The sequence below is a fragment of the Hypanus sabinus genome, chromosome X2, assembly GCF_030144855.1.
Source record: "Hypanus sabinus isolate sHypSab1 chromosome X2, sHypSab1.hap1, whole genome shotgun sequence".
Lineage (NCBI taxonomy): Eukaryota > Metazoa > Chordata > Chondrichthyes > Myliobatiformes > Dasyatidae > Hypanus > Hypanus sabinus.
Window position 1 is genome coordinate 16,166,775 of NC_082739.1, and position 16,685 is coordinate 16,183,459.

At 39.5% G+C, this 16,685-nt stretch overlaps 1 protein-coding gene across 1 annotated transcript; it reads right to left on the reverse strand.

Moving 5' to 3' along the window:
• Positions 1-216: 216 nt before the first annotated feature.
• Positions 217-15,629, reverse strand: rbm7 (RNA binding motif protein 7). The gene is made up of 5 exons (XM_059957062.1): positions 15,133-15,629; positions 14,450-14,612; positions 7,757-7,844; positions 6,957-7,059; positions 217-2,681 (listed from the first exon to the last, which is right to left on the reverse strand). Exons 1-5 carry the CDS (start codon positions 15,223-15,225, stop codon positions 2,244-2,246), a joined length of 885 nt encoding a protein of 294 aa, XP_059813045.1. The 5' UTR covers positions 15,226-15,629; the 3' UTR covers positions 217-2,243.
• Positions 15,630-16,685: the final 1,056 nt, after the last annotated feature.

The following is a 16,685-nucleotide window of genomic DNA, read 5'->3' on the forward strand; positions in this document are numbered from 1 at the left end:
CCACAAATTGATTTGATAAACTTGGTCTTTAATTAAATTATGAATCTATACTACTGAAAATGGTGAACCAGATAATGCAAACCCCTTGGAACAAGTTTTCTGTAAGACCTTATTCCCTAGATATTAAACTTCAACTATCTGTTCAGCCCAAAAACTTATTTGAAATTTACACTAATAGATTGTGAGATAACAAACAAACAGAAAATAGATTTTGAATATAGCTTTATCTGGTATATTAACAATGGCAATTGACATTACTGCATATTGTCATCAAGTGTAAAAAGATATACCAAAGTTCCAGAACTAAATCAGACCACACAAAACATTCTAAAATATTGCACATTTAAAATGAGAATAAAATTGTACAACAGGTAACTCATTTTAAACAGGTACAAATATTTAGTACTTAAAAATTCTTGGTTCTTATTCCAGTCTCTTCCATAGGTCACCATCACACATCAATGAAAAGAAAAATTAGAACAATTAAATATGCATATTTTTGTGCATTTTATTTTTACAAAAACATTGCTTTAAACGGTAAAACAGCCAACACTTCACTGGAAACATTTCTAGTCCTTTTGAAAAATCACATGTTCTGTATTTTCCCCTTTCCCAAGAGGAGACTTTAAAAAATTTTCAAAAGAATTGTTTCGTTTAAGTTATAAAAGACTATAACACCAAAAATACAATCTGTTGCTCATATGCACCTAAAAATTGGTACAAAACAAATTTCAGTTAGGAGAGCTCAGTTTTAGAGGAAAAAGACTCAAAACATTTAACTCGGTAGTGTTTAAAAATACTGAATAGGAAATATGCCTAGTAATTATTAATTTACCTGCACTCTCCACATTCCTACTCTAAACATCTACTTTTCAAGGTAGTAAAGGGAGATTAAACAGCCCCCAATTATCTCAATACATATCGGAAAATTAAGCAACTTGGAAGGAAAACAGAAACAACAATACAAGAACAGGTGTTATTCCATTGCCTTCTTTAAGTACAGGAAGCAATGTCACACAGTAACTATGTGATGTTAACTATCAAGTTTTGAAACAGGACAAGATAAATTTAGCTGTTACTTGTCTCCCAAATTCTAGATTCTATTTAGGAACAAGCTACCTGCCAACGTAAAACAACTGACAAAGGCAAACTTGTTTAAATTTAAATTGTTTAAACTTGTTTACAAGTCTTCACTTGTTGATCGTTAAATAATTAGGTTGTTCACACTCAAGGGTTGATCCTTTAAAATAAGGTCCTTCTCAGCCAAATACACAGATGTGTTTTTCTTAATTTACATTTTGAAATAAGTTCTTTTTGCAGAATGACAGCAGCATGTTAGGTTCTAATCCATCAAGTACTGGTCATGCTACTGTGCGCAAACCCTTTGAAATTAGTAAATTAATAATACGTTGGAAATCAATTCAAATGGCTGAAAGCTCTAATGTGCACTACAAGCAATAAAAGTTTCGCTTAAAACAGCAGTTCCCAAGCTGGGGTCCACAGACTCCATGGTTAATAGTAGTGACCCACAGCTTAAAAACCTCATACTGGTTTCAAAAAAAAAGCTGGGAACCCCCATTTTAAAACAATACCCACACATTGGAAGAAGAGTGACATCCTGAGTGACAGGAGACAAGATGAGCACCCGATTCATTCAAGATTCTCAATTGGGCACTGCTACTCAGAAATATTATAAGGTAAAATGGAAGAGCACAATGTTGATTTATACAATCAATATAAAAATACAGTGCTATTCTTTACATTTGTACTGAAAACTACTGCATTTGCATCACCATCAAGTTTCTATTCACATGCAATATGAGCAAGATCCAAATTATACACAAGTTATTTGATGTTGTACGTACTTTCTTTGAAAAACTGGAAATTTGGAAATCCCAATAGCGGCATATCAAGCACTGCCTAATGAGAGTGGAAATCAGGCAAATCTTACACAACTCCTTCCTACTCATCGGAAAAAAAACCGTGCTGAACACGGGAAACTTACAAGTACTACTGAGGCAAAGACGGGTACTAATAGAAAATGAATATTAATATAAATAAAGGAACTTAATCATATGAACATTACAGGGTAATGACTAATATAGACAAACTCATTTTAACTTTTGTACAGGCATCACAATTTGCATATGGAGAAAAATTTTCATTTTATTTTCTTAAAACAATTTTGTCAAATTCTAACGGGGGGGGGAATGAATCAAGTTAACTACCACAATGCCAGTTTATTACCAATTGCTTCGACGTCTTACACCTCTGGGGTACTCTCTCTTAGCCTTGTACTCATGCTCCCAATTTCTGCTGTGATGAGAGGCTTGGTCTTGTTGGTAGTCAGATTCACGGTTTCCCCTGTAGTGCCAGTCTGGATTATGATTCTGGAAGCAAGGATCTCGGCTGTAATGACCGTTGTCTGACTGATAGGAACTATATGATTGTTGCCTTTGGGTGCCAGATGGCTTTTCTGAATGCCTCATAGTATGCAAACTTGCACTGGATGACCGTGGCTGCGCAGAGTTGCCAAAATTCTGAGATGACATTTGCAGGTGAGAAGGCGTTCCTCGACTTGGTGGTTGCAGTGTGGAACGGTTGTTGGTGCTTGGGTGTTGCAATGAAGGATTGTAATTCTGCTGCCCTCCCCTTGCATGCTCCCGCCACATATTGTTTACCTGAAAGCAAAATCAGAACAGTTTAAAACATGCAACATCCAACATTAAGAGACAATAAAGCAGGTCTTCAACTAATCTAAAGAAATTGAAATCCATTCCACTGACAGGTGAATTGGCAAGACATTTAATCTAAATGGAATTTAAAAAAGCAAGAGAGAAATCAAGTTTTCTTATCACCAAATAGTAATGTGCTTAAAGACAAAGAACAATGAATTCAAACTTAAAATCCAAAAGGAAACTGATATCAAAAACAAAATCCAACACTCTGGAGGAAGAGTAGCAATGAAGTTAACTGGTAAAACCAAGACACAAACAAAGGGGAAAAAAAAAGTCTTTTGTCACAACATTATTCCAAATATAGAATCCCAGCAAAATAGGGGAAAAGGAACTATCCCAATTCACACACACAAAGTTTGGGCAACCCTTGTCAAAATTTCTTCTACTGTGAATAGCTAAGCGAGTAAAAGATGAACTAACTTTATGCCTTTTGGAATTCAATGACACATTTCTTTACCATTTTAAGCAAGAAAACTTTTATTTCCATCTTTTACAGTTTCGAAGTAACAAAAAAAGGCCTGAAGCAAAAGTTTGGGCACTCTGCATGGTCAGTACTTAGTAACACCCCCTTTGGCAAGTATCACAGCTTGTAAATGCTTTCTGTAGCCAGCAAAGAGTCTTTCAATTCTTGTTTGGGGGATTTTCGCCCATTCTTCCTTGCAAAAGGCTTCTAGTTCTATGAGATTCTTAGGCTGTCTTGCATGCACTGCTCTTTTGAGGTCTATCCACAGATTCTCAATGATATTTAGGTCGGGGGACTGTGAAGGCCATGGCAAAACCTTCAGCTTGTGCCCCTTGAGGTAGCCCATTGTGGATTTTGAAATGTGCTTAGGATCATTATCCTGTTGCAGAAGCCATCCTCTTTTCATCTTTGGCTTTTTTTTAAAAAAAACAGATGGTGTGATGTTTGCTTTCAGAATTTGCTGGTATTTAATTGAATTCATTCTTCCCTCTACCAGTGAAATGTTCCCCATGCCATTGGCTTCAACACAAGCCCAAAGCATGATCGATCCACCCCCGTACTTAACAGTTGGAGAGGGGTTCTTTACATGAAATTCTGCACCCTTTTTTCTCCAAACATACCTTTACTCATTGCGGCCAAAATGTTCTATTCAAAAGGTTCAAAGGAGCATTTAAACAAGCCTGATGCATTTTGGAAACAAGTCCAGTGGACAATGAAGTTAAAATAGAATTATCTCCTCCCACTATCAACATATAGTCATTTAAACTAGGAAGGGGTGTGAATAAGTGTTTAAAAATTCAGGATAATCAATAATCAGAGCATAAACATTAACCATAACCACTTGTTTTATTACAGAGTAGGCCAGTAATTACCAAAAATCTACCATTCGAATCCGAAATTGTTTCGTAATGAACAAATGAAATAGACAATCTATAAAAATAGAAATGCCTTTTACTTTAGCCTGGGAATTTGAATGTTATTGTTGTCCTTTCCAAAACCTCAAAAAAAAACACGCTGATTATCCTCTTTCCTCACGAGTTTCTTGTGCAAAAATAATATGGGCACTCATTCTGCAGAATACCTTGAAAATTTTTTTCCGTTTAATCGGATGGTTTAAATCATTTGTATCCACGAAACAAAATTAATAAGCTTATCCATCATAATAAAAGCAGTAATGTGGTGCGTAAAGGGTTAACCAGAATACAAACTCAGGAACTCGGAAGAGGAAAAAAGGTTCAAAGAGGAACCGGAAGTTACGACATATCGGACATTTTAGTAGTTTCGAATTAGCCCAAGTGAAAAAATCTAGTCTAAAAAGAAAGAAACCCCCTCCCCCCAGCCAAAAAGACCCAGAAAAAAGCCAGAGATTGGCCAAGAGATAAGCCAAAGCTAATTCTACCCTCATCTCTCCTGATGGCAACCCAAAAGATAGTTTTTAAAGAAAAGCTACCCATAATCTAAAAAATGACAAAAATTATCAAAGCAAAAAAAACTACCACTATTTTTTATTAGAAAAGGTTAAATCATGGAACAGAGTACTAAGATACTAGCATTTCAGAAAAAAAGAGAAAACAAGCACCAGTTCATGTTGTTTATTTTCACGCATAAACAATTGAAAATAATGCAGCAGGAAAATAAGGTCTTATGGGAAGAAGAAAGCAGGACAACATCTTAAAATGTAAAAAAAAACTGTAATTCCCTTCCAAAAAAAAGAAATCGAACAGCAAAACATCTACTAAATAATTTCAAAAAAACATTTAAAAAAGCAGAGTCCCAAAAGGGAACAGAAAGTTAATCTAGAAATACTAAAAATACCTACAGTAAGAATGTGTCATCTTTAACTTTATGCCTTTTGGAAATCAGTTCATCTTTTTCTCACTTAGCTATTCACAGTAACAGAAATTTTGACCAGGGGTGCCCAAACTTCTGCATGCCGCTGTATATATAGCGGCAAGTTTACTAAATCATTTCCCTGCACTATGTTTCTTTCACACACCAGAGTTTAAAGTTATTATCAAAGCACACATACGTCACCATGTACAACTGAGAGTCATTCTCTGGCAGGCATTCACAGTAGAACAAAGAAGATGCAATAGAATCAACGAGAAACTATACACAAATACTGACAAGCAACCAATGTGCAAAAAAAAAGAGACAAACTGTGCAAATTTAGTAGTAATAATTTAGCACCTTTACTTCCTGAGAAAGCTGAAGAAATTTGGCCTGTCCCCTAAAACCCTCACCAATTTTTATAGATGCACCATAGAAAGCATTCCTCTAGGGTGCATCACAACCTGGTATGGAAGTTGTCCTGTCCAAGACCAGAAGGGCTGCAGAAGATTGTGAACACAGCCCAGCACATCACACAAACCAATCTTCCATCCTTGGGCTCACTTTACACCGCACGCTGTCGGAGCAGAACTGCCAGGATAATCAAGCACACGACCCACCCAGCCAACACACTTTTTGTCCCTCTTCCCTCCGGGAGAAGGTTCAGGAGCTTGAAGATTCGTATGGCCAGATTTGGGAACAACTTCTTTCCAACTGTGATAAGACTGCTGAACAGATCTTGACCCGGGTCTGGGCCGTACCTTCCAAATATCCGGACCTGACTTGCACTACCTTACTTTCCCTTTTCTAATTTTGATTTATAATTTAAATTATTATATTTACTTGGATTTGTACTTCAGGGAGTGCAGAATCAAATATCGCTGTGATGATTGTACGCTCTAGTATCAATTGTTTGGTGACAATAAGTAATTAACAATAAAGTAAATAAGTAGACTAATAAATCTGAGAACAGGAGTTGAGAACATGAGAAGTTGCTTCTTCCTCATTGTTGCCAATGACAGTTGTATCAAATTAACTTATGGTGGTGTGAGCGGTACTTAACATGTGCAGTGCCTGTAAAATGGTCAGAAATGGGTAATTGCTGAATTGAGAGTCAGACAGGCTAATGTAGAAGGGGAGTTGTATGTTGCCGACAACAGGGTATACAGAAAAGTGTTGGGAGTTACGAAGAAAGTGCAACACAGATAGAGAAATGGCCTCAACAGGGATATCAAGAGTTTATATTTTCACATACAAGAAGTCAGTTCAAAAGTCTGACAACTGTCATATAGAACCTGTCTGAGTTTGGTGGTATGTGTTCTCAAGCTTCTGCATCTTCTGGCCAATGGAAGGGATGAGAAAAGAGAACGGAATTGAAAGGGCCCTTGAATATCTTGGCTGCCTTGTCAGAGGCAACAGGAATCATTGGCAGTCAACGCAGGGAAGGCTGGATGAGCTGTTGCATTCATAACTGCAATTTCTTTCAGTCTTAGGCAGAAAAAAAGTCACCAAACCAAACGGATGGATCCAGATAAGATGCTTTTAAAAGATACATCTATAAAAATTGGTAATAGTCATGAAAGACATACCAAATTATCTTAATCTTCTGAGGAAGTAAGGCACTGTTGTGCTTTCTTGGTGTTAGTGGCTGTATAGTTGAATAAGGACAAATCATTGGTAGTGTTCATAGCCAGGACTTGGTGGTTACCCATCTCCACCACAATCCCACTGATACAGACAAGGATGTTCTGTCATCAAGACAGAACTCTTGCTCTCATCTCTACCATCTATTACCGACCACTTCAATTCCTCAAGGCACTATGCCACTCTCAAATCTAATTTTAAAACTATTCTATAAATGAAAATTTATTCCAAGAAACTTAGGATGAAAACATACTTTTGCCATAAACACCCACTTCTCTTACCATGACCTGTCTTTGAAGATTATCAGGTGTAGAAAATGACCTCTGAACCAATTGCGGAGTTGCAAACATCTGAGGTCCTCTATTATCTGCTGACCGATCCAACCTGTTAGAAGTTAGAATGGGAGGAATAGAGAAAGGGAAAATATGAATATGGAATAAAAAGTAGCAGGCATCTCAAAGCTGTTGAAGTCAAACCAGACCAACACAACAATGATTGGTGAACTGAATTCCACAACCACATTCAAATAGTTCCTTCTCTGCCGAGTGCAACTAGTTTTTGTTTTGAACCAAAAGCATTCCTTGCATCTCCTTAACAAATGCAAAGCAAAAGGTCTTACACAAGTAAATGATCAAGTCAGAAACAGAGCCCATTTCACATTGAAAATGAACAGTCCAAAATACACAACGTATTTCCTGACAAGACCATACATGAATGGTGGAGGATGAAACTTGGTATTTAATGAGTTCTGTGACCAAATCACTGATTTGGAATTTAGAATTTAAAATTTAGAATCACTTTCTAACTCCTAACTGAACCCCACTCCAAGTCCAATGCAGGGAACAGACTTGTCCTATATAGTAACTAGTTATGTAATTTGGACAAATTTTAAAAATCATTGACAAAAACTTCTGTAATTTATTTTGAATTTTAGATCTGAAACCATGACTATTCAATAATCTTATTTCTGACAACATTTAAGTCACAGAACATACTGAAATTGGCCGGTCTTGCAATTTTAAAAAAGTAGCAACATGTAGACTAAAATTTTAAAAATCAAAATAATTATCAAAGTTTTTACCTATTGTTATTGAACTGGTTAGTCTGGTAGGGACTCAGAGAAGCAGTTGAATTCTGAGACAGGCCTTCCCGAGATTCATGAGAACTACCTATGAAGGGAACAAAGGTTTGTTGACAAATTTCCATTTCAAGTATAAACAATGCAAATTTAACATTCCTGCTTTACACATTTAAAACTACCACAATTTGTTTTCCTGTGCAGAAACAACACATGGTCATTTCTATTTTTTTTAAAAAATCAATGCACTCTTTTCTATAAACAGAAGTAGCATCTTCACTTCAGCTAGAAATCAAAAAAATCACAGAGAACTGTCTTTCAGGTCTACTGGTGCTCCAGCAGCACATGTCTGGAAGGTCCAACTCTGGTCAGTATCCTGGCAAAAATTACATCATGAAGTCAAAAGAACACTCCAAGCAACTCCACAAAAAGGTTATTGAAAAGTACAAGCCAGGAGATGGATACAAGAAAATTTACATGTCACTGAATATCCCTTGGAGTACAATTAAGTCAATCAAGAAACGGAAAAATATGGCACAGACGTAAATCTGCCTAGAGCAGGCAGTCCTCCAAAACTGAGTGTCCATGTAAAAAGGGAACTATTGCAAAAGGCCACCAAATGACCTATGATAACTCTGGAGGAGTTACAAGCTTCAATGTCTGAGATGGGAGAGATTACTGTCCAAGTGCATCTCCAGTCACAGCTTTATGGGAGAGTGGCAAAGAGAAAGCCACTGTTGAAAAACAAACTCACATGAAATCTCGGCTAGAGTTTGCCAGAAGGCACGTGGGAGACACTGAAGTCAGCTGGAAGGTTCGACGCTCTGATGAAACCAAAATTGAGTTTTTTTTTTGCCATCAGATCAAGTGCTGTCTGGTGCAAGCCAAACACTGTATATCATCAGATGCTTCACTGCAGCAGGCCCTGGAAGGCTCGTGAATGGAGGGGGTGAAATGAATGCAGCAAAACACGAGGAAACCCTGATGCAGTCTGCAAGTGAACTGCAACTTGGGAGAAGATTTATTTTCCAGCAAGACAATGACCCAAAACAAAGCCAAAGCTACACAGGAATGGCTTAGAAACAACAAAGTTAATGTCCTGAAGTGGCCAAGTCAGAGTCCAGACTGCAATTCAATTGAGAATGCGTGGCTGGACTTGAAAAGGGTTGTTCACTCACGGTCCCCATGCAATCTGACAGAGCTTGAGCAGTTTTGTAAAGCATGGGGGGAAATTGCAGTGTCCAGATGCACAAAGCTGACATAGAGACTCATCCACATAGACTTAAGTTTGTAATTGCTGCCAAAGCTATGGAGAATATGGAAACTCTCAAAAGGGTGCAGAGGAGATTTACAAGGATGTTGCTTGGATTGGGGAGCATGCCTTATGTATAGGTTGAGTGAACTCACCCTTTTTTCCTTGGAGCGACGGAGGATGAAAAGTGACCTGATAGAGGTATAAAAGATGATGAGAGGCATTGATCGTGTGGATAGTCAGAGACTTTTCCCAGGGCTGAAATGGTTAACATGAGGGTACAGTTTTAAGGTGCTTGGAAGTAGGTACAGAGGAGATGTCAGGAGTAAGTTAGCGAGTGTTTTTTTTTCTTTAAAAAAAAGTTGTGAGTGCGCGGAATGGGCTGCCAGCAACGGTGATGGAGGCAGGTATGATATTATAGAAACATAGCAAATAGGTGCAGGGGTAGGCCGTTCGGCCCTTCGAGCCTGCACCACCATTCAGTATGATCATGGCTGATCATCCAACTCAGAACTCTGTACCTGCTTTCTCTCCATACCCCCTGGTCCCTTTAGCCACAAGGGCCATATCTAACTTCCTCTTAAATATAGCCAATGAACCAGCCTCAACTGTTTCCTGTGGCAGAGAATTCCACAGATTCACCACTCCCTGTGTGAAGAAGTTTCTCCTCATCTTGGTCCTAAAAGGCTTCCCCTTTATCCTTAAAACTGTGACCCCTCGTTCTGGACTTACCCAACATCAGAAACAATCTTCCTGCATCTAGCCTGTCCAAACCCTTTAGAATTTTATACGTTTCTGGTGTACAATGACACCCAGATCTCGTTGCATCTCCCCTTTTCCTAATCCGCCACCATTCAGATAATAATCTGTTTTCCTGTTCTTGCAACCAAAGTGGATAACCTCACATTTATCCACATTAAATTGAATCTGCCATGAATTTGCCCACTCACCTAACCTATCCAAGTCACCCTGCATCCTCTTAGCATCCTCCTCACAGCTAACACTGCTGCCCAGATTCGTGTCATCCGCAAACTTGGAGATGCTGCATTTAATTCCCTTGTCTAAATCATTAATATATATTGTAAACAACTGGGGTCCCAGCACTGAGCCTTGCTGTACCCCAGCACTGAGCCTTGCTTGTCACTGCCTGCCATTCTGAAAAGGTCCCATTTACTCCCACTCTTTGCTTCCTGTCTGCCAACCAATTCTCTATCTACATCAATACCATACCCCCAATACCATGTGCTTTAAGTTTGCACACTAATCTCCTGTGTGGGACCTTGTCAAAAGCCTTTTGAAAATCCAAATATACCACATCCACTGGCTCTCCCCTATCCACTCTACTAGTTACATCTTCAAAAAAATTCTATAAGATTCGTCAAACATGATTTTCCTCTCACAAATCCATGGCTGACTTTGTCTGATGATTTCACCTCTTTCCAAATGTGCTGTTATCACATCTTTGATAACCGACTAACATTTTCCCCAACACCGATGTCAGACTCACCGGTCTCCAATTCCACGGTTTTTCTCTCTCTCCTTTTTTAAAAAGTGGGGTTACATTAGCCACCCTCCAATCCTCAGGAACGAATCCAGAATCTAAGGAGGTTTGAAAAAATTATCACTAATGCATCCACCATTTCTTGGGCTACTTCCTTAAGCACTCTGGGATGCAGACCATCTGGCCCTGGGGATTTATCTGCCTTTAATCCCTTCAATTTACCTAACACCACTTCCCTACTAACATGTATCTCCCTCAGTTCCTCCAACTCACTGGACCTTCAGTCCCTTACTATTTCTGGAAGATTATTTATGTCCTCCTTAGTGAAGACAGAACCAAAGCAGTTATTCAATTGGTCTGCCATGTCTTTGTTCCCTATGATCAATTCACCTGTTTCTGACTGTAAAGAACCTACATTTGTCTTGACCAATCTTTTTCTTTTCACGTATCTATAAAAGCTTTTACAGTCAGTTTTTATGTTCCCTGCCAGCTTTCTCTCAAAATCTTTTTTCCCTTTCCTAATTAAGGCCTTTGTCCTCCTCTGTTGGTCTCTGAATTTCTCCCAGTCCTCAGGTGTGCCGCTTTTTTTGGCTAATTTATATGTTTCTTCTTTGGACTAGATACCATCCCTAATTTCCCGTGTCAGCCACGGGTGCACTACCTTCCCTGGTTTATTCTTTTGCCAAACTGGGATGAACAATTGTTGTAGTTCATCCATGCGATCTTGAAATGCTTGCCATTGCATATCCACCGTCAACCCTTTAAGTATCATTTGCCAGTCTATCTTAGCTAATTCACGTCTCATACCTTCAAAGTTACCCTTCTTTAAGCTCAGAACCTTTGTTTCTGAATTAACTATGTCACTCTCCATCTTAATGAAGAATTCCACCATATTATGGTCACTCTTACCCAAGGGGCCTCGCATGACAAGATTGCTAACTAACCCTTCCTCATTGCTCAATACCCAATCTAGAATGGCCTGCTCTCTAGTTGGTTCCTCAACATGTTGGTTCAGAAAACCATCCCGCATACATTCCAAGAAATTCTCTTCCTCAGCACCCTTACCAATTTGGTTCACCCAATCTATATGTAGATTGAAGTCACCCATTATAACTACTGTTCCTTTATTACACGCATTTCTAATTTCCTGTTTAATGCCATCCCCCAACCTCACTACTACTATCTTTTAAGAGACACCTGGACAGGTACATTGAGCTTAGAAAATAGAGGGCTATGGGTAACCCTACATAACTTTTAAGGTACATGTTTGGCACAGCATTGTGGGCCAAAGGGTCTGTACTGTGCTGTATGTTTTCTATGCTTCTGTGCATCTACCATCGACTTGAAGGGGGTGAATACTTAAAACAATTATTGTGCTCTATATTTGCAATTTAGATCACTTTGTAGAGATCTGTTTTCACTGACACAAAAGTGTCTTTTTCTGTTGATCAGTGTCAAAAAAAGCCAAATTAAATCCACTGTGACTCAATGTTGTAAATCAGTAAAACAAGGAAACCTCCGGGGGGGGGGGTAAATACTTTTTATAGGTGCTATATATAGGGTAGCCATTCAGAATCCTTTCCCCTGAGTGTAGAGATATCAAATACACGCATTAAAAGGCAACAGAAATGTAAAGTTAGTATATGATTTTATAACGAGTGGAACAAGCTGCCTGAGCTAGTGGGTGATGTAAACAATAGCAACATTTAAAAGGCTTTTAGAAAGACAAAGTTAATATGCAGAGATATGGATGATGTGGCGGTAGAAGAGATTTAGTTTAATTCAACATTGTGTATGGTATAGGCTTCATGGGTTAAAGGGACTGTTCCAGATGCATCATAGTATAACAGTTTTGTCAAGTCTGCAAGGAGTTATGGGCACAGCTCAGCACATCATTGAAACTAGCTTCCCCTTCATAGACACCATCTACACTCCTCACCATCTCTGTGAAGCAGCCAACATAATCAATAATCCAACTTCTCCCTCCTCCCATATGGAGGAAGATACAAAACCCTGAAAACACATACCACCAGACTCAAGGCCTGCAAGAGGATCCCAGCCTTGTTGGGCCTCAATGTCCCCAAGAGCTACAATGGCTGGAGAAAGGGCTCTTGGTAGGATCACCTTTGCTAAACAGGTCAAAGGGTAGACAGGAGTGGTCCACAGGTCCTCCAGGTTCAGGGGTTCAGCTCAGAGCTAACTACCCTGACTGGTAAAACAAGATTGTTACAGAAACAGCAACGAAGAATCCTTCTACATCTGAGTGCATCAGTATTCCTAGTCTCCAATCAGGATTTGCATGACTGACAGTAGTGAAAACCGAGCCTCTGACACGATGAAAGCAGCCCTGAACACCATCACAGATGGTGGACTTTCAACTCTGCCTTCAACGCCAGCAGTGTAACAGGAAGTACCAGGCCAAAGGACAGTTTCTATCCTGCTGTCATAAAACCAGTACAAGTTTCCCAAGTTATCCCTTTGTGACCTCACTGTTACAGCACAGAGAAAGTGCACTGACATAATGATTTGATTTGTATGGAGAGAATAGAACATAGAACAATACAGCACATTACAGGCCCTTTGGCCCAAAATAGGGTTTGCCTTAAACCCTGCCTCCCTTATAACCCCCCACTTTAAATTCAAATTCCTATTTGCATTCCAAATTGAACGCAAGGCAAATTTTTCACTGTACTTCAGTACATGCCCCAATAAACCAATTTTACCCATTTATATTCTAATTAACCAGCACTCTACAAGAAGGTGCAAAGAGATTTGAAAATCTTTATGTATTGTAACTTGGTGACACAAGCAGTCTATATTTAAAAATACTTCCATTATCATACAAGTACAATCTGTTTCACCTTTAAAACCAGATCAGTTGACAGCAATAAGATTAAAAAGTAGTCGGCCCCTTTAGGAGCTCTTCTCAGGTTCCAGGCAGGCGGGAGGAGGCCTGCAAAAAGCCTAGCAAAACACACTGATCTTCGGAGAATGAAGTATGGCGATAATGAATGCGAGAACCCTTGATTGAATTATGTTGACCCGGAGCAGTCTGATTTGCGACTGACTCTGAAGTGAGGCTGTGGGGGAGGAGCTTAAGCAATGAATTTACCAGGTGCACTGAATTCAAATGGTGTGTTGGACAGATATTATAAATAGGAAGGAAACTATTGACTCCAATGAAGGTTGCTGCTTGGGTATTTCATCGGTTCAATTACCAGGGCCCTCATAAACACTTGGGGCTCCCCTTCTCACAATTTTCAGTCAGTGACCCCCTTCAAATGTGCCAGGGCCCCCATTGAGAATGGCTGACATAGACAATGCCACAGCACAAGGAGGGAATGCATGAAGTAAATTATCTTTCCCACTTATAACAACTGGAATCTTAGAAAGATCAAGCTCCAGATTTAAATGTGAAAATATGGGGAAATCTGAGGTGTGCTCTACTTACATTCCCCCTTCCTCCAGGAGGCATCCCTTTATCAGTAGCTGCATGCAATGGATCATCATAATCTACACTGCAGTTTCCACAATGCTTCAACACAGCTGAATATAACATTTAATGAACAGCCTCTCAACATTAGAGACTTGCAGCATTCCAGGCTCAGATAATTTTCCCCTGAATCATAAAGAATTCTACATGTCCTCAGGAAATGATTTTATTCCCAGTTACACTTGATGATCCTCATTTCCTGCCCCTTTTCAATCATCCAAAAAAAATTACCTATCTCAGGCATTACTGTTACTCTCCAAATAACAATCCTCATTGTCCAATTCCATTTGATTTTGTGTTCCTACTTAAAACCTGTAATTTTGCTAATTAAGTTCCAAAACTTTAAAAATGCACTTTTAACTCTCGCAGCACTGTTGACCACTTTAACTGTTTACTGAGCATCTCCAACACCAAGCAAATATTTCGATTCACCATTAAGTTGACGTTTACCTGATCTGAACTGAATTTTGATAGCCCTGCCAAATAGCGGGATTCCATTCAGCAAATCCTTTCCATAATGGACCGACTCCTCGTGTTTAAAATGCACGAATGCGAACTGCTTTGACTTCCCATCCTTATCTTTGGGGATTTTTACTGCCTGAAGCGGACCAGCCTGGGAAAGAGAAACGAATCTGAGTGGTACATTCTCAACAGGATCGTTCAAAAAACGCCTGCGGGGGCGGAACTGTACTTCAACAGAAGCGGACGGATTAAAATGAGGTTTGAAATCCGTGTGGCTGAAATCTGTGCAAATACATTTACAGAGAATAAAGTCTGCCTTAGAACTCTTGTAGTGCGAAAAAAAAAACAAAACCCGCCAGCGGGACAATAACTCTGCCAGGACGCCTACTGTTGATTATATGGGAACTTTTACGAGAGTTTCGTCATAATTTAAACTAAGCATCAGGTAAATCGGCCGCACCACAAGGTAAAGGCGGATACTCCAAATAATGTAGTTTAAACAGGGGCAAGGGAAAAAAAATTACCTCAAGATACATTGAGTTAGACCGTCCCTACGTATCAGAGCCCAGGGAGAACAGACGACGCGGCCGAATGACCCAAGCGGGCGCCCGAGAAGCTACAGGCCTCGACAGGCCGTTACTACCCCCCACAACCCTCCCTCATTCACTCACCTGGAGGAACAGTTCGAACAGAAGCTCCTCCGTTACTTTCGCATCCAAGTTTCCAATGAACAGCGTCTTGTTCGCATCATCCGATACTCCCATAGCTCCTACAGTCCAACACCCGTTCGGTACCTAAACTCCGTCTGATTAAGGCGCCTTTTCAAAACGGCTCCTTGCCCCTTCCGCCCCGCCGATGTCGTCACCCTGTGCACACTTCCGCCCCATTAACCTCGATTTCAGACCACGGAATACTGGAGTAACGCAATTTGCCGGGCAGCATCGGTGGCGGATCTCGGCCCGAAACGTCGACTATTTACTCTTTCCCATAGATGCTGCCTGGTCGGGAGTTACCCCAGCATTTTTTGTGTGTTGATTAGATTTCCAGCATCTGTAGATTTTCTCTTGTTTGTGACCTTTTAAAAATATAGTTATCAAGGATCTGCACCACAAAATTTTGACGGTACTTCTAACAATATTTAGAAACTGATACGGAATAGAAGTGTTGTATTTTATATAATACACATAAATATAAACTAACTGTTTAAAATGCTTTGAAAAAGAACAGAAAATGTTGTAACTATACATGCAAATTAGACTCTCTGTAGAGAGAAAAACAGCATTTCAGGTGAATAGCTTTTCAAACCATGCATCTCTCCGCACGAAACTGCTTAACTTTGTTTTCAACATTTGCTGATGTTTTAGTTCAAATTATCAAAGCACATATGTTAAATCCATTTTCTTGTAGGCATTTACAGAAAATAAAATCTAAACTAATTTACTGACAACTATACATAAAGACTGACAAACAACCGATGTGCAAAAGAGGACAAAGTGCAAGTAAAGGAAATAATACTGTACTGAGAACACGAGTTGTAGAGTCCTGGAGGTCAGAGTTGTGGTGAGCAGTTATCCACACCAGTTCAGGAGCCTAATGGTTGTAGGGTAATAACTGTTCCTAAAGCTGGTGATGTGGGACCCAAGGCTTGTCTTCTGGTAGTAGCGAGCCTGCATAGTGGGGATTTTTGATGATGGATGCAGCTTTCTCACGCAGCACTCCACAAAAATGTGTTCAATGGTGGGAAGGACTTTTCCTGTGATGGACTGAGCTATATCCACAACTTTCTGTAGTCTTTCCGTTCCTGGGTATTGGTGTTTTCCTGCAGTTAGGATATTCTCCACTGTGTATCTTTAGAAGTTTGTCAAAGTTTTTGCTGACAGCCAAATCTATGCAAACTTGAAAGAAAATAAAGGCACTATTGTGCCTTCTTTGTGAAAACGCTTATATCCTGGTCCCAGGACAGGTCGTCTGATATGATAACACCAAGGAATTTAAAGCTTCTGATCCTCTCCAACCTATGATATCCTAATGAGGATTGCTCATGGACCTCCAGCTTCTCCCTCCTGTAGCCGATGATCAGCTCATCCTGATAAAGGGACTCAGCCCAAAAAGTTACCTGCCTGGCCTGCTGAGTTCCTCCAGCATTTTGTGTGTTAATCAGTTCTTTGATTTTGATTGGTATAGATATCTAACATCCACAAAATTATGCATTTGCATTTATTGA

Coding starts and splice junctions, on each gene's coding strand:
- rbm7 (XM_059957062.1), bottom strand. CDS start 15,225: ATGGGAGTATCGGATGATGCGAACAAGACGCTGTTCATTGGAAACTTG. Junction 7,845..14,449: donor CAAAATTCAGTTCAGATCAG/GTAAACGTCAAC, acceptor TTCCCTTCATAG/GTAGTTCTCATGAATCTCGG. Junction 7,060..7,756: donor AACCAGTTCAATAACAATAG/GTAAAAACTTTG, acceptor AACTTCTAACAG/GTTGGATCGGTCAGCAGATA.